The sequence below is a fragment of the Brassica oleracea genome, chromosome C3 (assembly GCF_000695525.1).
Source record: "Brassica oleracea var. oleracea cultivar TO1000 chromosome C3, BOL, whole genome shotgun sequence".
NCBI lineage: Eukaryota > Viridiplantae > Streptophyta > Magnoliopsida > Brassicales > Brassicaceae > Brassica > Brassica oleracea.
This window is the reverse complement of record NC_027750.1, coordinates 8893826-8917999: the sequence shown is the minus strand read 5'-3', so window position 1 is coordinate 8917999 and position 24174 is coordinate 8893826. Positions and strand designations below refer to the sequence as shown.

Sequence of the window (24174 nt, the reverse complement as noted above, 5' to 3'; positions counted from 1 at the left end):
AGTAGAATTTAATACCCGTAGGAAGCAAATAACACTAGTATAAGGGAGAGAGTTTATTATAAGGAAGAAGAAGAAGATGTAATGGTTCTTTGATTATAAACTCTTGTTCTTGTTTATGGTGTACAAAAGAGTGAGATGAGTGATGGTATTTATAGTGAACAACAATACATAAAATAACAAAGATGGTGTTTAATTTGGTAAATGAGTGGGTGATCATAGTGCTTGATGAGTAGATGATCATAGTGCTTGAGTTGGTAAAGGAGTGGATGATCATAGTACTTGAGTTTGGTAAAGAAGTGGATGATCATTTCAATGCTTAATTTATAACAAAACTCAATTATTAGACCATGAGTTCGTATATGGTGAAGTAAGGGTTATATGGAAAAGTTAAGGCCGCCCTCTTCTAATTGTCATTGACTTCAAAGTAAACCTATATCTCTTCTTTTCCAATCAAGATTCTCTATATATAAAAGAGATTCAAGAAACATATAACTTCAGAAAAACAAAAACAAAGAAACAAATGGAGACATGGAGAAAAATGAAATCTTTTGGGCATAAGAGCTCTTCAATCACGGCTTCGATCACCAAGAGCAAGTCATGGAATGGCTCTGCTCATCTCGAGAATGCTAATAACAAGGAATCAACTGGAAATATCAAGAAAAAATCGCCGCCGCCGCCGCCGCCGCCACACGGGTGTTTCACAGTTTACGTGGGTCCCACGAAACAGAGAGTCGTGGTGAAAACGAAACTGTTGAACCATCCTTTGTTCAAGAACTTGTTAGAAGAAGCAGAGGCTGAATATGGATATAGACGTGATGGGCCTATTGTTCTTCCTTGCGAGGTTGACTTCTTCTACAAGGTTTTGGCTAATATGAAGTTTAATGGTGATGAGTATGATGAAGAAGAAGAAGATGATGATGGTATGATTAACCCTCCGATTTGCGGTTTGGGTAGTCCCTATAGATGTGCTGGTCTCGATTCCATGGGAGTGAGACGTAGCGGCTCGTACAAGCTTCTTCGATCTCCATCTTTGTTCAAATTAAATAGGTTTTGATTTTTTCTTTTTTTTGAAAATGATATAGGTTTTGATTTTTTTTTTTCCCTTTTCCATAATACTAGATATCTAAGATCTTGTTCATACCATTACCTTATGCATAAAAGAAAAAAATGTGAGGAAAAAAAAGAACCCTCACATTTCCCTAAATTATATTCCATTTGTTTTTCTGAGATTTTGATGTCTGATTTTGTATCTTAATATACATGTGAGTGTTTTTGGATGACGCAGACTTTGAATTAAAGAAATTACTAAAAGCACTAAATTTACTGAAACAAACGCTTCCTTGTAAACCGAATTGTTTGTTGTTTAACATAAAGCCACTACATCAAAGACATTCACAACATCAACGGTTTATTAATCTTTAAGAAAATCGACAAAATATTTTCTCCATTCTATAATAATATTTTTTTCATATTTGCTTTGGGGGTTAAGCAAATTAATAACACAGATGGGGTCTAAATGATTGTATATTTAGACTAATAAAACTTGGTATGACAAAGCATTTTCTGGTTTTTGACATTTATGTTGAATAAAAGCTAGTGAAATTAAACATTTAAAAATCCTTTGAGTTGAAAATATAAATTAAAAAAAATTCAGCTAGTTCCTTTAAAATAATCTGGAACTACGATTTCCTCCACTATTCTGCAGACAAAACAGAAGAACGAATAAGAAGGATTTGATTGTTAGTAATCACAAAGATTCACAACTATTTAGATCCATAAAACATACAAAACATGTTATTAAATTAATAGAACATCCTAGTCCCAACATTATTAATTTATAGAGTTTTTATTGTATATATGTGTACATATACAAATAGCATATTGTTTATTTTAGAATATATTTTTTATAAAATAAGAAAAATTGATTTTCCGTATATATATTGATTAAATTTTATTCTATTTTTATAAAAAAAAGTTTGGTGTGGTTTTAGATATAATTTTACTAAATATTATCTAAATATATTGAAGGTTTAAGAAAAAATAAAGATGAATTCTATTGAAAATATAAATCAAAGAATACAATGTTTTGTTTGAACTTATATAAACTGCATATATCTAAATTACTAATTTGTAATTTTAATGGGACTATGTATTTCCATATGATTGTCTAAAAAGCTATTTTTATTGTATCTTATTTTGAACCAGTCAAACTCGAAATCGATCGATTTTATTAATTTATTGTGTTTATTAATTTATCTTGAAAATGATATTTTAGATCAATAAAAAGAAAAAGAAAAAGATCTTGTCAAGGTACATTAGACTAACAGTTGAAATAAAAAGACTCCTCACTAAGATTTTGATTGGTAGAACCTTTACAAAAACATTATATTCTTTATCTAATCACTATTTTTATTAACGTGATATATTACTAAAGCTTGAGGTGGTATGTAAAACCAGACCGGAATTTTACATATTTAAAATATCATCTATTAGATGTAAATGTTCTTTATGTAATGATCTTTTATGCTTTTGATGAGAGCATTTAACTTAACAAATATAAAATACTAAATAAAAAATAAAAAATATTTAAATTAAATTAAAAATATACTTATATAAAAATTAAATGGTATTTAAAATAAAATTTATAATTAATATATTTAAATCATTTAAAATAATAATATTTTAGATTAAGAATATAATATATTATATGTAACTAACTATTATTCTTTATTCTAGAGATATATAATATCTATAAATAAACAAATTTTATATTACATAGTAATTTTTTATGATGATTTTGTTTAGGAATCACTTACCCTTACTCTGCACTCACTTATAATAAAAAAAATTGTCATCCACTTTAATAATTTTATTAATGAAATTATATAATATTTGCAACATAGTACTTTTATAGCATAGTGCTAGAATTTTATCAGCAACTCCATATCTATACGGATACTGGGTCATTCGAACATCATTATATTTTGCTAGTTATATAATTGTTCTTTGAATAAATTTAGTGCATATTTAATTTAGCTGATTTCAAGTTTATATTTAATCGTATCATATCTAATTAATTTTAATATGCTATCCTTTTAGCCAATTAATTTTATATTTAGATTTTCTGTAAATAAATTACGTAATTTTATTATCCTAAAGATAAAAAGGAGTTAAATTTCGTATGATTCATGAATTCAATTCTGATTTATTGAGAAAACAACTATAAAGATTAATCCAATTTGTGGATTCTCTGTTAGATAGGATGTCTCAAGGCAAGCATCATAGATTGAATTCACCTTTTGCAATCAAACCTTTATAAAAAGAAAAATGAATTAAATTCCGTATGGTTCATGAATTTAATCTAATTTTATTGGAAAAACAACTAAGATACTGGTCCAGTTAATTCTTTGTTAATTAGGATGTTACGAGGCAAGTATTATAGAATGAATTCACCATTGCAATCAAACCTTCTGACAATTCATCTTATGTTGGAAAAGAGAGCAAAGCCACTAATAAATTTGGGGATAAAGCAAAAAGTGCATTCAGTTTATGAGATTATGTGTTGAGAAGATCCATGGATCTCAACAATGCTTGCAAGTCTTGTTGAGTTATTACACATGTTGTTCATCCAATAATGATAGTGAGTGACTTAATGGAGAGCCAAAAACATGGAAGATGGAAAAATAAGGAACTTTATCGCGGAAGATGATATTTTATTGATACAATCCTTGCCTATAAATCAATTGAGGAATCAAGATATTTTTGTTCGAGTTATACGGATAATAGTCTATATATAGTCAAATTGGGATATTGAGTGGCTAATAATACACTTAATCACGAAGTTGATGTCATAAAGTTAATACAGCTTCAAACATTTGTTTAGAAAACTAATGATATGTCATCTTACATGACAAGTCATAACATGAAACTTTATGTAACTATGAATTTAACAAATCTCCCATGAGATGTGATAATCATTGTCTTCAATGCGGGACTAAATATGAATTCATAAACAATAATATTTTTGAGTGTCCATCAGTTCTTCAAACTTGGGTTTTAACAGCAACACTTTCTTCATTTTTGGTTTTCTCTATTTTAAGTTTATATATAAATATGGATTATTTATTTTATCATAAGAACAATATTGAAGACTCAAAAATGGATAGATATCCTTACCCATAAATAATCTGATATATTTGAAAATGTTCAAAAGGCTAAAGATTTGATATCAATGATAAAAGACTTAGTAACGTGGTATAGCTTTCCTACAAAATTAAAGGAGTTATATATCCTGAAGAGTAGATTTGTGTAGAAATAAAAGTTGTAGATTCATTAGTTAGAAGCCACGTTCGAAAAAGCGGCCGCCTAGCTCGCTTAGGCGCAATCCGGACATCAACCGCGGCGACTTTAGCATAATCGGCCAACAAAATTGGGGATCAGTTATTCTGCCCATTTAATAAATTAATCGTCCCCTTAACCAATTAATCGACCTATTTGACCAATTAATCGGTCCAATTAAGAATTAAACATGCCTAAATTTTAACTTATGAAAGTATTTATTGGGCCTTCAGAAATCAGGAAGCCCAACTACTTTACCCTTCTCCTACACGTTTGTATTCTATATATAGGGTATGAATGGTGACCAGGGAACGGCGAGAAATAATACATTCCTAACGTTCCTAAAAAACATCACAATTCATAAGGAATAATTTTTTTTTCATTCTCTAACATTCCTTTTTTGTAGAGAAATAAAGAACAAAAGTATTCCTTATTAAATTTGGGAAGGAACAACTATTCATTTTCATTTCTGCAATTTTATTCCTTTACGTTCCTCTTGTTTCTAGAATGATCACCAGTCGGAACCCATATGTAAGCGATATGGGACTTTTGTCCATTTTGATAGTAATAATGCGAAATAATTAAAATGTAAAGAAGAAGCGTTGAACCCGGGGTTATTCAGAGAACCAGAAATGCTTTGGCAACTAGGAAACATTGAATGCTTTGTACATTTGCGCATATGTTAATATATATACATATATACATATAATAAAAATTCAAAAATCTAGATTAATTTGTGTTTTAATTGTATTGCTAGCAATTAACATTTTAAAAATCAATAATAAATTTCAATAATAACATACAAAAACTATTAAATTCTAATATATTTATATTTTATATTTAATTTAAATATTATAATAAAATAAAATAATAATTAAACTAGTCCCCGCATATATCCCGCTTAATCCCCGATTTTTTGGTAACTCGCTAGGCCCGGGATTGCCGCCCGACTAAAAGACATAAAAATTTCAGAGATTATATTCCGTTTGTTGTGTTTATTTCGATATAGTTTTTCAAATACTTCAAATTCAAACTGGAATAATAGATGAGTCATATGATTTGATCTTTTTAAAAAAAATCATGGTAAATGATCTAGCCATATAAAAGAAAATGGTTTAGTACAATTCTTTTTTTTTTTTAGCAAAGTTTAGTACAATTCTATGTTACCTCTTTATTAAAATTGATTAACGATCGGCTCAGTTTCTGCCTAATGTTTGAAGTAGCCCTGCGGTTTTGTCCGAACCGATAAGTAGCCCTGAGTTCGGTAAGCCTTTGAAAAATAATTTGATTCTCGGTTCGGTTTTTTATTTTTCAAAAAAAAAACTAAAAAACCAAAAATAATTAAAAAAGTTTAGTACAATTCTATGTTACCTCTTTATTAAAATTGATTAACGATCGGCTCAGCTTCTGCCTAATGTTTGAAGTAGCCCTGCGGTTTTGTCTGAACCGATAAGTAGCCCTGAGTTCGGTAAGCTTTTGAAAAACAATTTGATTTTCGGTTCGGTTTTTTATTTTTCAAAAAAAAAACTAAAAAACCAAAAATAATTAAAAAAGTTTAGTACAATTCTATGTTACCTCTTTATTAAAATTGATTAACGATCGGCTCAGTTTCTGCCTAATGTTTGAAGTAGCCCTGCGGTTTTGTCTGAACCGATAAGTAGCCCTGAGTTCGGTAAGCTTTTGAAAAACAATTTGATTTTCGGTTCGGTTTTTTATTTTTCAAAAAAAAAACTAAAAAACCAAAAATAATCGAAAAACTGAACCAAAATAAACCAAAAAATAAAAAAAATTCGAATTTAACCGAAAATATCAAAAACAAATTAGAAAATTTTACCGAAATTAACCGAAAACCAAAAAGAAATCGTTTATTTCGAAAGTAAAAGTGAAAACAGAAAATAACTGAGAACCGAACCGAATCAAAATTTAGTTCGGTTAATTTCGGAATCGGTTTTCAAAATTTCGGTTAACCGAAAACTGATGATTGCTGGCAGGGATAGTTAAAAGTGTCGAGGAGAAAGAAAAGTTTAGGAAACGGCACCGTTTCGTATCATTTTTTTTTCGGCACCGTTTATTTTCTTATTTACATTTGTTCAACTTCCAATTAAGCTTTTTATGCAGTCGCCGATCAATTAATTCTTTTTGTTCCAATAAAGTTCTTTTGAAAAAAATCGACTCATCAATCTTTCTTAACCTAAAAATGGATGATTTTAAAATATATAAACCAATATATAAACCCAACCAATCACCCCATAGTCAAATTGGGATATTGAGTGGCTAATAATACACTTAATCATGAAGTTAATACAGCTTCAAACATTTGTTTGGAAAATTGATGATGTGTCATCTTACATGACAAGTCATAACATGAAACCTTATGTAACTATGAATTTAAAAAATCACCCATGAGATGCGATAATCATTGTCCTCAATGCGGGACTAAATATGAATCCATAAACAATAATATTTTTGAGTGTCTATAAGCTCTTCAAACTTGGGTTTTAACAGTAACATTTTCTTCACTTTTGGTTTTCTCTATTTTAAGTTTATATACCAATATGGATTATCTATTTTATCATAAAAACAATATTGAAGATTCAAAACTAGATAGAAATCCTTACCCATAAATACTATGATATATTTGAAAAGTGAAAAAGGCTAAAGATCTGATATCAATGATAAAAGACTTAGTAACGTGGTATAGCTTTCCTACAAAATTAAAGGAGTTGTATATCCTGAAGAGTAGATTTGTGTAGAAATAAAAGTCGTAGATTCAATAGTTAGAAGACATAAACATCTCAGAGATTTATATTTCGCTTGTTGTTTTATTTCGATATAGTTTTTCAAACGACTTCAACTTCAAACATGAGCATATGATTTGATGTTTTTAAAAAAATCTTGGTAAATGATCTAGCCATATAAAAGAAAATGGTTTAGTACAATTCTATGTTACCTCTTTATTAAAATTGACTAACGATCGGATCGACGATTCGGTTTCTTGCAGGGCTAGTTTGAAGTGTTGAAGAGAACGGAAAGTTAGGAAACTGTATCGTTTCATATCATTTTTTTTTCGGCACCGTTTTGTACCATTAAGGAGATGTTATTGGTTTATATATTTTAACTGATTTAAAAATCCATGTAGTATTCATAAATCCAGTTAAATTATACAGATTTTCAAATTATCTCGGATTAGTATTTACAAATCCAGATATTTTTTCTTGGATTTGAGTCTCTGTATGAAATCAAATCTATTACTAGTAAATATGTATGATTGAATAACACTTAATTTAGATTAGAATTTATAAATCATTAAACCAATGAAACATGATTTCTTTAAAAATTATTGAACGAATAAAATACACTAACCAACCAATAGCACCCCCACTAAGCTTTTTTAACCTTTTTATGCAGTCTCCATTCTCGGGAGATCAATTAATGCTCTTTTTTTCCAATAAAGTTATTTTGAAAAAAAATCGAGTCGCCTTCCTCGTCATCAATCTTTCTTCTTCACCTTTTTTTTTTCTAAACCTAAAAAATGGATGATGATGCTATTCGCGTAAAGCAAGAGATTCTACCGACTCCTACTTCCGTCAACGGAATCAAACCCTCCGTAATCGATCTCTGCAGCAGCGACGAAGAAGACAACGACGGCATCGGTGCTTCCAGAGCCGTCGGCGAGAAGAGAGCGCGAAGCGGTGATATCGATACTCCGGCGAAGAGGGTAGCGGTAGAGGAAGGGATTGGGCAATCGTCTTCGATAGTGGCTCTCCAGGCTACGCCTTGTAACGTCGTGAGGCCTTCTTTGTCTTGCAAGCAGTTCTGGAAAGCAGGGGATTACGAAGGAACATCCGGTGGTCACTGGGAAGTCTCTGCAGGTAGCGAATCTCGAACCCTAAGTTGTATATTTGGGGGTAAAGTTTGTTGAGAACGCAAACCCTAATTGGTTCAGGTGGGTTTGATCATGTGAGAGTACATCCCAAGTTCTTGCATTCTAACGCTACAAGTCACAAGTGGGCTCTTGGAGGTACCTTTTTTTTTTTATTTAATCAAGTTTTGATTTTTATTTTTTTTAGTTGGATTAAGAATGTTTGTTTGATATTTTGCAGCATTTGCTGAGCTTTTGGACAATGCTCTAGATGAGGTGTGGAATGTTTTGTTTCTATTTTTAATATTTTTCTATTTGGTGGTAATGTTTTTTCTTTTTTCTGTTTTGGGTTATCAGGTACACAGTGGAGCTACATATGTTAATGTCAACATGCTAAACAATAAGAAAGATGGAAGCAGGATGCTCTTGATTGAAGGTATATATATATATATATATATATATTTGATTTAGTTTTTTTTTTCTTTCTGTTGTATTCACGTTTTGAACGATGTTGTGTCTAAAAAATTTCAGATAATGGAGGTGGGATGAATCCTGAGAAGATGCGACACTGCATGTCTTTGGGATACTCTGCCAAGAGCAAACTTGCAAACACCATTGGACAGTGTAAGGCAACTCTTCTACCTGCAATATTATATTTTTAAATGCTTCTTACACCAAGACACTTAAAGTTCATTGCTTTTTTTTTTGTAGATGGCAATGGATTCAAGACTAGTACAATGAGACTCGGAGCTGATGTTATTGTATTCTCACGTTGCCCTGGAAAGGATGGAGATAGGTTGGTTGGTTTTAATGATTTTACTGGGATATGTATTGTGTATTGAAAGAGATCAACAAAAGCTTTACATTGTTCTGTTTACTTGATGGTTGGTTTTAGCTTTACACAGACAATTGGGCTGTTATCATACACGTTTCTGAAGAGCACAGGGAAAGAGGACATTGTTGTACCCATGGTAAGCTTCCGCAGTTTTAACTGTATGGAATAACCCTTTATAATCTGGAATATTTGATAGCATAAGAAAGTTAAACTGTTTGTCCACGTATCTCTCATTCGATTGACATAGCCAATTTTATCTCTTCTAATCTTCTTCTTCTGGTGTTGATTTTGAATGAAAGCTCGACTACGAAAGGGACGGTTCAGAATGGAGTCCAATAGTACGGTCTTCAGTTAGTGATTGGAATAAGAACGTGGATACGATTGTTCAATGGTCCCCATTCTCTACTGAAGACGAGCTTCTTTGCCAGGTAAAAAACAAAGGAGTTGTTTCATAATATTTATAGCTATTTTTTATTTTTAGAATATTTCCACTAATCTATTGGCTGTTGTAGTTCAATCTAATGAAGGAGCATGGCACAAGGATAATCATATATAACCTCTGGGAAGATGACCAAGGACTGCTAGAACTTGACTTTGACACGGATCCACATGTACGTGTTTTTTTTACTGTGATTTTGATCTGCAACGATGCAAAAGCTTTCTGTGTTCGTATACCTGATGACACACGTTTTGTTGCAGGATATCCAACTTAGAGGGGTCAATAGGGATGAGAAAAGTATCAGTATGGCTGCTCAGTACCCTAACTCTAGACACTTCCTCACATACAGGCATTCACTCAGAGTATGAATCTTCTATCCGTCTTTCCTTAACAATGGCAGTTGAAATTGTTTTTTTTTTTTTTGTTTTACGAAATTTGTTACCTTGTGGATTGTTGTCTCCAGAGTTATGTATCTATTCTATACCTGAGAGTTCCACCTGAGTTCCGTATCATTCTCCGAGGAAGAGATGTTGAGCATCACAACATTGTGAATGACATGATGCACACAAACCAAATCACTTATCGTCCAAAAGAAGGTCCCGGTGGACAATCTAATTTCTCAAATGTAATGTTTTTCACAACTTAGTTATACTCAAAAGACCTTTTCCTGCAAATTTTATTTGAAGAACTTGCGCAGTTTCTAAATATGGTTGTGTGGCAATATTTATAACAGATGTCTGCTGTTGTGACGATTGGATTTGTTAAGGATGCAAAACATCACGTTGATGTTCAAGGCTTCAATGTCTACCACAAGAATCGCCTTATTAAGGTTTCTCTCGTTCTTTTCGGCCTATATTACCTTTGTTTCTGTCAGTTTTTTTTACCTGTCCCACTTTGTTTTTGTCAGCCATTTTGGAGGATATGGAATGCAGCAGGAAGTCAAGGTCGTGGGATCATAGGTAATCGTTATTTTGCAGGAAGGTCTATAATACATGATTGGCTCTTTTAATTTGAAGTCTAATGCGTTAGTTTATTCTTGGTGCTAAAAGGTGTTTTGGAAGCTGATTTCGTTGAGCCGGCTCATGATAAGCAAGGTTTTGAGCGTACAACAGTTTTGTCTAGACTCGAGACACGTCTTCTTGTAATGCAGAAGAATTATTGGTTTGTTGCTTTGTTCTCTTGCTTTTTAGAAAATTGTCGATGCTTCACTGAACTCTTTGCGCTTCTGATTTATTCAGGAGGTTGAACTGTCACAGAATTGGATATGTTTCAGCACATGGCAAAAAGTCCGCTAAAGACTCTGAAGACAGAGGTACTTACATCTTTTTTTTTTAAACAATCGGGGTTTTAAAACGTGTGCTAATAAACAAATCTCTTGGACATTTGTGTAGAATCATCACCAGAGTATGCAGTCTCAACCAGGAAAAGAGCTGCTGCTGCATCGTTGAGCTTTAAAACTCCAACTGCTGCAAGGACAGTTGTGAATCGAGGAGGAAAAGGAAAAGGATCTGTTAGAGATTCTAATGGGGTCGGTTCATCAGAGAAAAGTGGTAAACACGGAAACACCTCTTCCAAGTTTAATGGACGAGCAAAGCCTCGAGGAGCTCCTCCAGCTGTAGAAGATATCAACAGTGATGAGGACTCTGATCACGATCCTCCGGGTGAAGAAAATGTCACTGAGCCTCCTGAGAAGGTCCTCCAATACTCTTTCTTTTATTTTTCTCCGGTAAATAGAATTATGAACGTAACCTTTTGTGTACTTGTTCTCGCAGAGCTTCGAACCACCAACCAAGCCACGTTCTGCTGATTCACGTACCCTCAGTCAACTAGAGCAAGAGAATGAAACGTTAAAAGAGAGGTTTTGTTACCTTACGTTACCATGTTATGATGATTCATGTCTCTCATTTGTTTGAACAACACCGTAAGCTTTGTGTTTTCCTTAATTCTCAGGCTAAATAAAAAGGAAGCTGTTTACTTGCTGTTGCAAGAAGAGCTGCGACGTGAGAAAGAGCTTCGCAAAAAACTTGAAGCTGAGGTATAAATTCTACTCTTAACATGTTTACTGTATCTGCTTGCAAACCTATAAGCAACAATCAGTCAGTCACCAATGGATGATTCCTCTTTGGTATTGTCAGGTTCAAAGAACAAAAGATGAGTTAGAAGACGTGAAGAAAGAGCAGGAGAGTTTAATCGACATATTCTCAGAGGATAGAGACAGACGCGACAAGGAGGAAGAAGATCTCAGAAATAAGCTAGAGGTTCCTTCTTTCTTCTTATCACCTTCCTCTACTAAATCTTCTCTGAGATTCAGGAAATTAAAATAATTTTTTTTGTGGTTGCAGGAGGCGTCAAACACGATCCAAGCGTTGCGAGGGAGACGTTAGAGGTCTGGAACTAGCTCGGAAGGATGTCACTGCATGGAGGAGGATACCATTGACTCGTTAGGTTTTTTTTTTTGTGGTGGCACAGTGTTGTCTCTGACCCAACCACACCGGAGTTAGTAGAGAAGTAGGGGTATTGTAATAGAGTTAAATTTCCAACAAATACTCACACATTGGTTATTGCAGTCAATGTAAGTAGGATCATCAAATTGACATTTACAAATTGAATTACATTTGCTTTTGAATTTAATCATAGATATTATAAATTGCAACTAATGAAACCGGAAGGCCATGCCAAAAGCATCAGACTGACTCTAGCCGAGAGCATATAATCCCGGAGTTGCTCGCTTTCTTTTTCTTTCTTTTTTTTTCAATTTTGAACACCGAAAGGAGTTACAAACGCCGTGGGGACAACATGGAATCCCTGGAGACGATAGCAAATGGGAGACAAGGAGAAAACAAGAAACAAACATGAACACCAAAACTAATACAACCTATAACCAGATCAACTGAAACCAAAACTTCAATGAACAAACTTGCAGGAGACTACAACAAGACTTCTTCTAAATATTAGAAATACCATATATATATACTAAATATGATATTATTATAACTTGTTGCTAAGTGTAAACTTTTTAGTATAAATGACAAGATGAACAAAATTAATATAGTTTGATTTTGGATTTTACAACTGAAAGAAAGATAATAGACAAGTCGATCTATTTTTGTTACAAAGGACACCCATACACAAGACATATTCATTTATTTAATTTAATAGAAACTTATTTTACATTCAAGATGAGAGAGAGAGAGAGGCCACACATGCAAATTAAACATTAACTTAGCAGACAAGCAACTAAAACACACAACTCCACACTTGATAGTTAAGAGCTTTATTAATTCTTGGATATAAGAAGCATTTCTTTGCTCTCCTTCATTTTCTCAATGTCTCCTTTGATCTTCTCGTCAATGGTTATGGTGTCTTCCATGTCCGCACTGTCCTGTGGCACCAAAGTTCTCATCTGTGAGGAACAAACCATCGAACTAAGCCTCACGACATCGACAACATGGTCAGATATTTCCTGGAGGTTAATCACTGGTGGTTCCAAAACCTTTGTCCCAGGTTTCTTGTATATCATGTAAAGTATCATTTGAAGCACTCCAAAGATGAAACCCAAAACATTTGGAAGCTGAAAAAAATAATTAAAGAAACATTAGCTTTCAGAGCTCGAGCATAGAAAAAAATAAAAAAAGCAAATATGAAGACTACTTAGACGTACCGCTATATTCATGTCTTTAAGGAGAAGACCGTAAAAGAACCACATGACAGCCGATAAGGTGAGGAAGAAGGAGAGACCAAACGGCATGAACTCTGCACTTCTCGTTTTAATCACTTTCCTCTGTGTTTTCAAGATTAACTTGACCGATTAAAAACAGTTTTAATGAATGAATGAATGAATGAATGAGTAAATAAGAAAGAGAGACTTACAATGATGCCAAGGGGTGCGACAAAAACACATAGAGAGAAGACCATACAAATGTATCCAAGTATTTGAACACGTTTTTGTCCATGAAGCAGAAAGTATGTAAGGAAGAAAATAAAGCCGAACGCAAAAACATCCACAAATAAGACGAATTTCACCGTTAGAGTCTGCCATATCGAAACACAACGGTCAAAAGATGTAGTCATTCTTGTGTGTACATTCAAGATAAGAAGTTATGTTAATATTGAACAAGTACCTTCTCCTTCTTAGGCGCGTAGAATAGGTAGAAGGAGATGTAGAAGATTTGTATGACCAGGGAAACGGCGTTGATAGTGATCATAATCACTACATTCGTCTTTATCATTGCGTAGTATATCCATAGCATCGCACTGAACAGCGCTATCACGTATGGGATAGACTGATACCCTTCAGATGATTTTCTCTTGTAAATACGAATGAACGTCGGTCTAATACATAAACAACACGTATATTTAATGTCTGATGGAAACCGTTATCTATATAAGAGGAACGTAAAGAGAGTCATAAAGCATTTACATTGGGGCAAGACAGACGAGAAAGGAGATGATATTCCCTACAAAATAATTATCCTTATGTTAGAATTCACGATAACTCACGTACATGCATGCATCATGAAGACATGAACGTTTACGTAAACGTGAGAAGATTTACCTAGAATGCCAAAGACCGTACGCAAGACGTCTATTGAAACCGCCATTTTATCTTTTTAATCTCTCTCAAAGTAGTGAAATGCTACTGTGAAGAAAATATTAATAATAATCTATTATAAACTCTCCCCCTCTCTTTCTCTATGAAACCGAAGGCAAGCAAGGAACGAGTAAACACTATGAGAATCTGTTAATGTAAGATGCAATTGTTGATTGAGAAGGGTAGTGATTTATATAGGGAGGAGAAAAGTGTATCAACTTGCAAAATGCGTCTGTGAGTGAGAGAGGAGAACGAAAGAGTTTGAACTCAATGGGATGTAGATAGTGGGCAAAAGGAATCAGAGAGCATTATCTCTACTTTACAGTTGTTTACTGCATGCCCCGAAGGTTCCCCTTTTTTTAATCTAATTAAGCTTAATCTTACCCTTCGTCTATTGATTTTTATGATTCATCTACTTATAAATATGCCTACGTAGTTTCTGCGTTTTGTGTGAGCGGTTAAATCCTCTCTGCGACCTTTTAGTTCTGCAGATGTGAACATGACTAAGTTTAATAGAATATATATCCGTCTTCTCAAAATAATATATTGGTCAGTATATATATCATAATGTAAATCATATACTTTACTTTTCTATTAAGAGTAATTGCGTGAAATTTTTTTTGACAAACAAATAAATGATTGTGTATGAATTGGGTCTGATCAGTTTTTGAGGGTGGCCAATATAAAGCAGTAAGCCGCTTGAAAAACCACGAAAAATCATGTGAGGAATATAATCCCTCTCCCTTTCAAAAAAATATCCACATATGTTTATTCGTCTAATGAAACAAGACCTAACGAATGATGTTGTGCGCACATTGATGTCGGCATGCGAAGTTAACCTAGTCTTATGATATCTCATAAATCTTGTGGCAAATATAATTATCAAACCCTAAAACCTAAAATGGGTGGGTATCTATCCAGCTCAGCAACTTATGAGCACTAAAATCTTATATCTTGTAAAAGTACCATTCCGGTACATTCTATTGCACCAAATTGTCGTTCTTTCTGACGTGTCACCAACCAAGTAGGTGTTGAGGATTACTACTGTCTACAACTCTCTAGTTTAGGGGTTTACAAGTGCAATGAGAGAATAAGTTGGTCTTTTACCTAAACCGAATTGTCATGCATATAGTTCGTTTTCCGAATTGCAATTACTCATTTAGGAAATCAGGAAACCCCCTTTTGAAATCTTTACCCCAACATATTAACAACAAGGAAAATAGGGAAACCTTTCTCCCTCAGTATTTTAATTATAGTATGTAATCTCGCTAAAATAAATATAAGTGAATCCAAACGATGCAACTGCAATAATCACTAATCCCATTCTGTATAAAAATGAGAGTAATAATCCGTAGTCTATAGGTGGATCCAAAATTTGTAGAGTAATTTGGTTTGGCATTTGTTGTGATGTACAAAACATTTTCTTGAGTGCAGTATAAATTGATATAGAGTATCATTTTGCATTTTAGTTTATTTTTTCTATATAAAAAATCACGTTCATTATTACCAAACTAACAAAGATATCGATATACAATGGAGCAGTTTTCTATCTGGCCTGATTTGTCATTGAAATGAGAACAAAAATGTATGCCTATTTTTGTGACAGTAACGCTACCAATCTCATCGTAAATAATAACGTTTTCTATATGAACATGCTAAACATTTTAATGCACGTTTGATGATATCATTGTATCATTGTTTTCGTCCATATTCTTATAATTTTTTTTTTTGTGCATTTGGACCAGTCTACCGAAATTGAACCATGTACAAGTTTAGAAAACGAGACTTTTTTAATATATATTTTTCGTTAGACAATATGAGATATGTATTAGTAAAATTTTCTAGTTCTTCTGAATTTTTACCCACTGTGTTTAAGATACTCTTGGAATAAAATCTACTCGATCGGACTGTCTTTCTTTTCATGAAAAGTTAATAGTTGTGGAATATTATTACATTCATGCTATTGAAGTTCCGACCCATTATATGATTTCGTTTTCTTTAATTTGCTTGATGTACATGCTCAACCAGTGCATGAGCAATACAGAGTTCGTTTGGACAGTGACTACCGTCGTTATCTAAAAAGATACCAACATTTTGGCATGGTAGCCATATACTGATATACCTTTTGATCTTAAAATTTATAATAATTTTTTTTTGCTTTGTAGTAAGAGTCGTTTAGGATATAACTATCGTTTTATATTTTCCCAGTACAAACAATATTTTCTGTTTTGTCTGTATTAAACAAGAAATTAAACTTATCTGGTGCTTGCAAATAATCTATAAATTTCTTAATATGTATGAAAAATATAAATGTCAATTTTCTCTTAAGAGATTGCAATACATTTGTCAAATGAATAGTACAATACGTTTTTAGTTAAACACACCCAACTTGAATTACTGACTAGGTAACAAATAATCAAAGGATAAGTAAGTTAGGGTCCGATTGGTAATGGCTGTAGCTTTAAAATTTTTGCTGTAGAAAAAAATCTGTAAACTTTTTGCTGTGATTTTAGATTTTATTGCTGTAGAATTTTATGGAAAGCACTAAAAAATTGCTTTGGATATTTGGTTCTGCAGAGTACTTGTACAGCTGTAGGTTATTTCAAGAGCTGTGGTTTCAAAAAAAAAATTAAAGTTTGATTGCTCTGAATTTGGTGTTTTAGAAATAAATAAGACTGTGGACAACACCTACGGCAACTACCAATCACCCCCTTAATTGTTAATTCTGAATGCCGATTGATAGATCACATAAAACTATAAAAGTTAATTAGCGCAAGTAACCAAAAGGAATCAAACTATTTTTTTTTAAAGAAATGAATCAAACTGTTAACCCCTAATACTATGAACACCACAAATTATACAATGAAGGTAACATGGTTTTGGCGATTACCACTTAAGAGTTAGCTTTATGTGTAAATCAATGACGTTAGTGGGAGATACTAAGAATCTTTACTCTAATCCTAACGGGAACAGATCCAATGGCTTAGAGACGATTTGGAATATTTTCCCATTGTAAGAGAATGTTCTGTTTTATTTCTACACAAAGATTCCCTTATTCTTCTTTTCCTCGTCGGGGTAAAGCCACCGCCCTCAGATAAGATATTTATTCCAAAATAGATGTGCTTTTTCTTTTTTCTTTTTAAGTTCTTGAATAGTCTATCATCATTGACATCTTCGCACGATGGAAAAACTCAAAAACTTAAGTAGTATCTTTGACTCTCTTTTTCCATGAATACTTTTTCAGTTTTAATGAAACTAGCCACATGATGATTTCTGATTTCATAGAGGGATTTGCAGCAACTTTTACTGCTTGATTACTAATTACTTCCTTATCGTAATGATTTATGAAGCTTATTTATTGTTTTTAGGTGTATGAAAGATTGCTTAAGCTCTTATTTTCACGATAGCAAAATGCTAAGGTTTATTTTCTGCTTTTTGCATAATTTCAATCAAATTGGTTTTGGAGGTTTTTTCATAATAGTGCTTAATTATGTAAAACTTGTATTTTCTAATTTGCTTTGATTTCTCTAATTGGCTTAACATCGTCTTTGAGGTTGGAAATGAGTAGGGGTGAAACTTAAATATTTTATGTGGTTCATAATCAGAAGCATCCACTTTCTCTTTGAAAGCCACTTTCTGACACAATGTACATAGACAATAATCATTGTGAACGCAGCCCTCCATCGGTTGGTGCTCCATCTCCTTCACACGGCGGTTTATTGTTCTGCTCGACGTCTCTGGTTAAACCTTTATCGGATGTTGACACGGGTTTGCTATATTGTCCAGGGCCTTAGCCCAACTTTCAAAGCTATGCGTGTTCATTGAATAAAGGGTTACCCTTAGAGTCTTCTCTAGCTACATCTCATTGGAATTTTAATCCCATTACCAAAAATTAAGGCCTCAGTTTCTCACTTGTAGCTACGGTTCTGGAGTCTTGCAACTTTTGTCACCAACAGTAGATCATCATCAGAGATGGTCACTAAGTGATTTCAAATTTTTTTGGATTGGGTTCTTCAACGCTAGTTCTAAATTCAAATTCTTCCTATTATTCTAATAATAGGTTTAAGATTTTAAGTGAAGTTTCTTTACAACTCTCTTCTTTTCTTTACTATCTTTATCCATCGTCATGTTTTACCTTTTTCACTTATCGTCTTGTTGTCGAATGTATACTCAGCCCAGTGAGTTTTTAATATAATATAGTATTTGGTGTTAAGAAGTATAAGAGGTTTTCTTCGCTTATCGTCTTGCAATTGCTTCCGTTCATGTTTGTATTCAATTTAATTAGGCGTTGTGAGAAACAGTAGGGATTTTCAGTGTGGGTCTGCATTTATTCGACTATGTGAATAAATCATGTGATTTTTAAGTAGATTTGTCAATTAGGATCGAAACGCGCAGCCGAAACCGCCTAACTCTATAAATTACTAGGTTTAGGCTTAATTGTCTAACCTCCAAAAAAATTGAGATTTTTGGATTTAGTCCATTTTGGTTTTAATATTTTAGACTTAAATTCGTTGGACTAGGACCAACCTAAAAACCAAAATTTAAATCTAAATTTATTTAATTATTTAGAAATGTTGTTCATGTCTTAGACAATATAGAATTAGTGCTAATATTTTAAATAAATATAGAATTTCAATAACTATAATGACATCAAAGTCTAGTTTTAGCATGGACAGTCATTTTCTTAAATAATATAGAAATTGTCTCCTATTAAAACATGGTAAACATTGATTTGTACACATACGTATTGGAAAATTTTATGTTTTGCGATCCAAATATTTTGAAATTTTTATTTTATATTGATATATGTATATATATCAAAATTAAATATTTTATATTCTATGTAATTTTTGGTGACGATAAGAATGTAGAAGTTAGTAAAGAACATCATGATCTTGGTCCTACAATTTTTACTCCTAAGACCATCATTAACTTCAGTCTCTTAATTGAGGTTCTTAGATTCGGTTAAAAGACGGTTTTTAGCTTTTCTTAGATTTTAGCTAAGAAAAGTTAAGAACCATCTCTTAAATAAGAGATATAAGAGCTGTCTCTTAGCCGAAAAGTGTAAAAAAAAATAAAAAAAAACAAAAAAAAGTCAAATCATGAGTTAAGAACCCCGGCTAAAAGACCGGGGTTAATTATGCTCTAAGAGTTAAAAGAATTTTATTTTATTTCTATTTGTTATTACTGTTTATTTGGTTTATTGCTTGAGATATTTATTTTAGTTTAGGATTTTATAAACATATATGGATGATTATTCAAATTTGGAATTATATTAATTCTGGTTCTAAATTTAATGGATTTAATAGTAGTTATCTTTTCTTAAAAGCCCAAAAAATCATCCCTTATATACTAAATAAATCACAAGTCACTCAAGCAATAAGATTTTGACATGTGTAATTGTTTTACAAAATTCAAGTAAATCAAAACCATACCACGTTCTATTGACTTCAAATATTTGGTTAACTGCAAAAATTCCTATTTTTCTCTCACACACGTACAAAAGTGACTTTAGTAACTTTTTCAATATGTAGCCGCTTCATCTCTCCATTTTTTTTTAAAAAACTATATATTTCTTTTTTTTTTGGTGTAAAAAGAATATTAAGAAGAAATGAGAATCTTTCTCTCCCTTGCCCTCCTCGACAGTCATCTTTTAATGGTTTTATTTTAGTTTTGAATGTGGCAAAATTTGATTATTTAAATCATTTATTCTCTTTTCCTGAACACATTTATACTACCTTTATATTTTTCTGCATGATTCAAAGTTGAAGATTTTATTCTTCTATTTTGTGGCTTAAACTTTCACAATGATGAAAAATCAGAGATTTTTTTCACAAAATACTACTATCAGAAGCATGAAATTATTCTAAGTATGGAAAACTTTTTTATGGACAAAGATAAACACATGTTTAAGTATGTTTAATAGTCTTCTTTTATATAATAATGCCCATACGTAGCACAATGTATACTTTTATGTGTTAGAATATATCTTAATTTTTTTTTGCAGAAACAAGCTTTCAAAAACATGTATGTTGTATATATTTCTCAAAACTAACATCATAGAAATTGGTTCAGTATTTCCAAATTTATGTATTAATGTGTTATCTAGGTTAAAAAATATATATAAATAAAACAATAATTTATTTTGATAGTCATTAAAATTTTATGATCATATAGTTTAGTAGCACCGGGGATAATACTAGTATAATAGTAATTTTGCTGTTGTCCTTTTTCTACTGTTTAATTTTGCTGTTGTCCTTTTTCTACTGCTCAATCACTTTTTGTCTAATTTCAACATCCAGTGCTTCTAGTCTATATGCAGATGTGGAGCAGAGAGGTTTTGCTATGTGGACCTCTTTTGTAAGTTACCATTCAACATTAATGTGGTATGTTTTTAATTTGAGAGGACAAATAGTTTCAACAAATGAATGCACCAAATGTCAAAATAAATGTTAAAGAAATTATTCAATCTAAAACCCCCGTCTTTTAGTCTTCTCGACTAATACACTTCTATTTTGATTTTTTTTTTTTTAAAAGAGAGTAGTCTTTTATCGGAGTGTTACAAAATCCGGTTGAAATCCAAAAATATATACCAACATTGCAATAAAGAATTATGATCACCATTGAATTTTTTAAACCGCTGGTACCATTCCACCTTTCCCATCTTTCTTTATATACATATTCTGATTTCTTACACAAGTTCACATTGGGTGGTCTCATTCAGCCCTTGTTACTGATGGTTCCTCTTTCTTCTCCCTATAACTGAACCCAATGCTCACAAATGGATTAAAGAATATATAAATCCTTTTATAATCCAATCAGTTTACCCAGCTTATAACACTGAAAGAAGCGAATAGAATAAGTTGTTTAGAGCTGGTTTCAACTTTGCTGACACATTGAGATTATGGTGAAAAGGGGCACAATATATCCAACGATGTGCCCGTTTCACCGTAATCTTAATAAGCTGAACATTCCACACTGATTCATTAGTCCATGAAATAAAAATCTCAAATCACATTACCATAAACTAATCCCACAACAATTCATCCAAGAGAAATATTATCGCAGGGGTTCAACACCAGTTGCCATGAGAAGAGAAGAAAAAAAACGGTTTTCATAATAATAATAAATAAAAGGGAAAGAAGTAACATCATCATGATCATGATGATAATGAAAATCACTGCTGCTGAAAGCGTTTCATGATGAGCATAGTCATGTCCATGTATCGTAAGGCGCAGTTACTGAGGCAAGAAGTCTCGCTGGAGCTGAATTTGCTTCCTGGCTTGTCCACGCACTTGTCCCAGCACGAGCTTGTTATCTTCGCCACCACTTCGTTCGCCATTGCCCTTTCTTTCTCTTGCTGTTGTTGTTACACACATAAACACACACACTCATTTCAAACACATCTCATGAATCGATCCAGTCATGAAATGAAGACAGCTACTAACTAGTTCATGGTTCTAACTCTTCAAGCAGAGAATATGATGAGCTATTTAGATTTTATTGAACAAGAGTAAAGTAGACTTACGCTGAGGAATTGAATCAATTGGGGGTTGTTTGCGAGGTTAGGATCCATGGCGGTAGAAAGCTTGACTCTGCTCGACGACGACGAAGTTGGAGAAGAGGAATCGAATTTCTTTAGCAACTAAAACCCTAAGTATCCCCAAAGTCACATTAAAACAAGGCGCCGCTTGCTTGCTTATTGGGTCAAAGGCCCATTCGAGGCCCAATTCTTTGTTATTTCCAAGGCCCACAAAAATCATCCTTCTTGTTTTATTATTTTCACAATATCACAGTTCGAGATTTACTTGATAAAATCAAAATATTTTTCTCGATTACAAACGAATGTTACTTGAATATTTCAACTAGCACTCTCTTGTTAGTTGTGTTTGAGTTCAGTTTATCAATAGAACTCTTCCCGGATGGTTAACCAAAAATAAAAAATTCTTCTTCATTTTATATTATAGTGTATTTGTATAAAAGAGCTTCATAACTAATACAACACGAATTAGTTAAGAAGATTCTCTAAAATGCAAGATCAAGATAATTTGAAGCAATACGCAACGAATATATAAAGTAATTGAGTCGCTAAAGTTTATCTGCAAATTTAGGAGAGGCTAACTGCAAGTCAAAAAGGACAACAAGAATGAGTAGGTCACTTATTAGATAAAAAGTTAAGAACCAACTCATGCATATGTCTAAATAAATCACTATTTACCAAATTTAGCAAATAAACTGCAACTAACCAATCAACCCATCACCCAATCTCAGCCCTTTAATAATCTTCTCTGATTCCTAAAATGATCTTCCATTCTTCACAAACCCAATCTCTTCTCTCCTCTTCTTTGCCTTAATTCAAGAATCTTCTCCCGCCACCCAACCGCCGCTGTATGATCTTTTTGGTGGCGGCGATTACCCCATCTATTTGATAGTTTTATTGATATGGGTTGCGGTAGCTCAAGGCTAGGAGGTGGTGCGGCGGCGAGAGCGGGTGAGGGCGGCGTTGTGCCACTTCCGGAGGGAATACGTCCGCTTCTCAGGAGGAGATTAGAGGAGATGAAGAAACGGAGCCATGCAAGCGTCTTGAAAGGAAACCAGACGCAGTCGACGAAGGAGCTTCTAAGGCACGGCTCCTCTGAGGACGGAGAGGAGGCGGAGGAGAACGACGACAGCTTGAAGCTGTCGGCTAAGGTGGCTCCTGCGCCTGATCATCACGTGGAAGATAAGAAAGAAGTTATTTATGAGAAGATCTCTTCGATAAAAAATGTTAAAGAGGGGGAAAAGGTTGTGAAGAAACAAGATGAGAAAATTGATGATGTCATCTCTATTAAGAAAGAAGGAAATGATGAGGACATCATTGTTAAGAAGCAAGGAGATGATGGTCTTGATCATGATGATCATGATGAAGGGAGGATGAGTAATTTTGATGAGAGGATGATATGTCCTGGATCTCCAAGCTTTAGGGTTTATTGCATTAATGTTACTTCTTCTGATGATGACGATGATGATGATGATGATAAAGGTAAGTTATATACGTTCGTTTACTATATTTACATAATTACATATATACAAGTATACGTACCAAATAAAAATCTAAAAGAAGAAAAACAATTTACTCTCTATATATGTGGAGGAATGATGATGCATGCACATCACACATGTGCATATGATTGGTAGATATGTTTTTATTTCTATAGAGAATGCTGATTTTTTTTTTTGTCAAAACAATATAGATATTACATTGATTTTGTCTAATGTTAAGTTTTGCTTCATTTTAGATCCATAGTAAGATTCATAGTAAAGTGAATTTATTAAATTATCCATTATCTTGGCAGAAAAAGATGGTGAAGACAAGAGAAAGTCGATGGAAACCCAAAGTGTCATCATAGAGCCAAAAGAGGTAGAGCCAAAAGAGGTACATATATCTCTTTACAACAATTTAAGTAACTTACAATCTATTTAAAGTGAACCACATTCATCTATCTTCACCATTCATATGATATACGAAGCTCTCTAATATTGATATATTTGTATTCTATGAATAGATTACGACACAGGAAAATGAAAGCATTGTCAAAAAGGAGAAAAAAGAAAGAAAAGGAAAGAGATTCGGAATGGCATTGCCAAGGAAGTATTTAGCAAATGTAACTGCACCGTGCTATGCTGGTGCTGGTAGAGGATGCATGGGCAACAACACTGATCATTCTCGTGTGGTGCAAGAAAAATCAAGCCAGTGATCAAACGTACAAAATATGTTTGCCATCTTTGTTGAAGGACGAACGGTGTGTGGTGTAAACGTACGGGGCGATGAATAATCAAAAAGCACCCAACCATGGAAACTACTATAAGCTTTTAATTAGACGTTTGTTTTGTGTTAAGATACTCTTGTTTCAGAATTTGTACAACCTCTTGTTCGTCTTTGCTTTCTCTGAGGATAAATTAGTGTTTGACGAATTTTACTGTTTTTTTTTTTAATTTCGCGTGAAAAGATGTAACTAGTTGAACTTGTGCAATAAACAAAATAGCTGTATATTTTGCTTTTGAGTTAGAAAATGAAAACTATTGTTCAACTACAAAATCATTTACAAGCAAAAGAAATATAAATAACT

General features: G+C 32.9%; 5 protein-coding genes across 6 annotated transcripts; 3 read left to right on the top strand and 2 right to left on the bottom strand.

Annotated features, from left to right (window-relative positions):
* Positions 1–370: 370 nt before the first annotated feature.
* LOC106333648 (auxin-responsive protein SAUR72-like) lies at positions 371–1259 on the top strand. Its single transcript, XM_013772068.1, has one exon. The coding sequence runs from the start codon at positions 521–523 to the stop codon at positions 1052–1054; it is 534 nt and encodes a 177-aa protein (XP_013627522.1). The 5' UTR covers positions 371–520; the 3' UTR covers positions 1055–1259.
* Positions 1260–7765: 6506 nt separating this feature from the next.
* On the top strand, positions 7766–12105 carry LOC106328268. The gene is made up of 20 exons (XM_013766679.1): positions 7766–8210; positions 8285–8359; positions 8442–8476; positions 8558–8636; positions 8732–8824; positions 8912–8996; positions 9096–9171; positions 9335–9463; positions 9548–9646; positions 9735–9836; positions 9938–10099; positions 10208–10303; positions 10382–10433; positions 10524–10635; positions 10713–10786; positions 10866–11167; positions 11247–11332; positions 11425–11509; positions 11610–11732; positions 11817–12105. Exons 1-20 carry the CDS (start codon positions 7871–7873, stop codon positions 11856–11858), a joined length of 2247 nt encoding a protein of 748 aa, XP_013622133.1. The 5' UTR covers positions 7766–7870; the 3' UTR covers positions 11859–12105.
* A 449-nt stretch (positions 12106–12554) lies between these two features.
* Positions 12555–14211, bottom strand: LOC106332577 (bidirectional sugar transporter SWEET10). Its single transcript, XM_013771052.1, has 6 exons — positions 14030–14211; positions 13895–13931; positions 13596–13806; positions 13345–13506; positions 13136–13255; positions 12555–13045 (listed from the first exon to the last, which is right to left on the bottom strand). The coding sequence occupies exons 1-6, from the start codon at positions 14073–14075 to the stop codon at positions 12752–12754; spliced, it is 870 nt and encodes a 289-aa protein (XP_013626506.1). The 5' UTR covers positions 14076–14211; the 3' UTR covers positions 12555–12751.
* Positions 14212–21030: 6819 nt separating this feature from the next.
* Positions 21031–21706, bottom strand: LOC106332305 (mitochondrial import inner membrane translocase subunit TIM8). Its single transcript, XM_013770773.1, has 2 exons — positions 21594–21706; positions 21031–21425 (listed from the first exon to the last, which is right to left on the bottom strand). Exons 1-2 carry the CDS (start codon positions 21639–21641, stop codon positions 21243–21245), a joined length of 231 nt encoding a protein of 76 aa, XP_013626227.1. The 5' UTR covers positions 21642–21706; the 3' UTR covers positions 21031–21242.
* A 648-nt stretch (positions 21707–22354) lies between these two features.
* On the top strand, positions 22355–24067 carry LOC106333454 (uncharacterized protein DDB_G0283697-like). Of its 2 annotated transcripts, none has more exons than XM_013771896.1 (3): positions 22355–23087; positions 23401–23465; positions 23611–24067. In XM_013771896.1, exons 1-3 carry the CDS (start codon positions 22508–22510, stop codon positions 23800–23802), a joined length of 837 nt encoding a protein of 278 aa, XP_013627350.1. In that variant the 5' UTR covers positions 22355–22507; the 3' UTR covers positions 23803–24067. The 2 variants fall into 2 exon arrangements, with proteins under 2 accessions (XP_013627350.1, XP_013627349.1); XM_013771895.1 differs by having other exon boundaries at positions 23401–23480.
* The last annotated feature ends 107 nt before the right edge of the window (positions 24068–24174 follow it).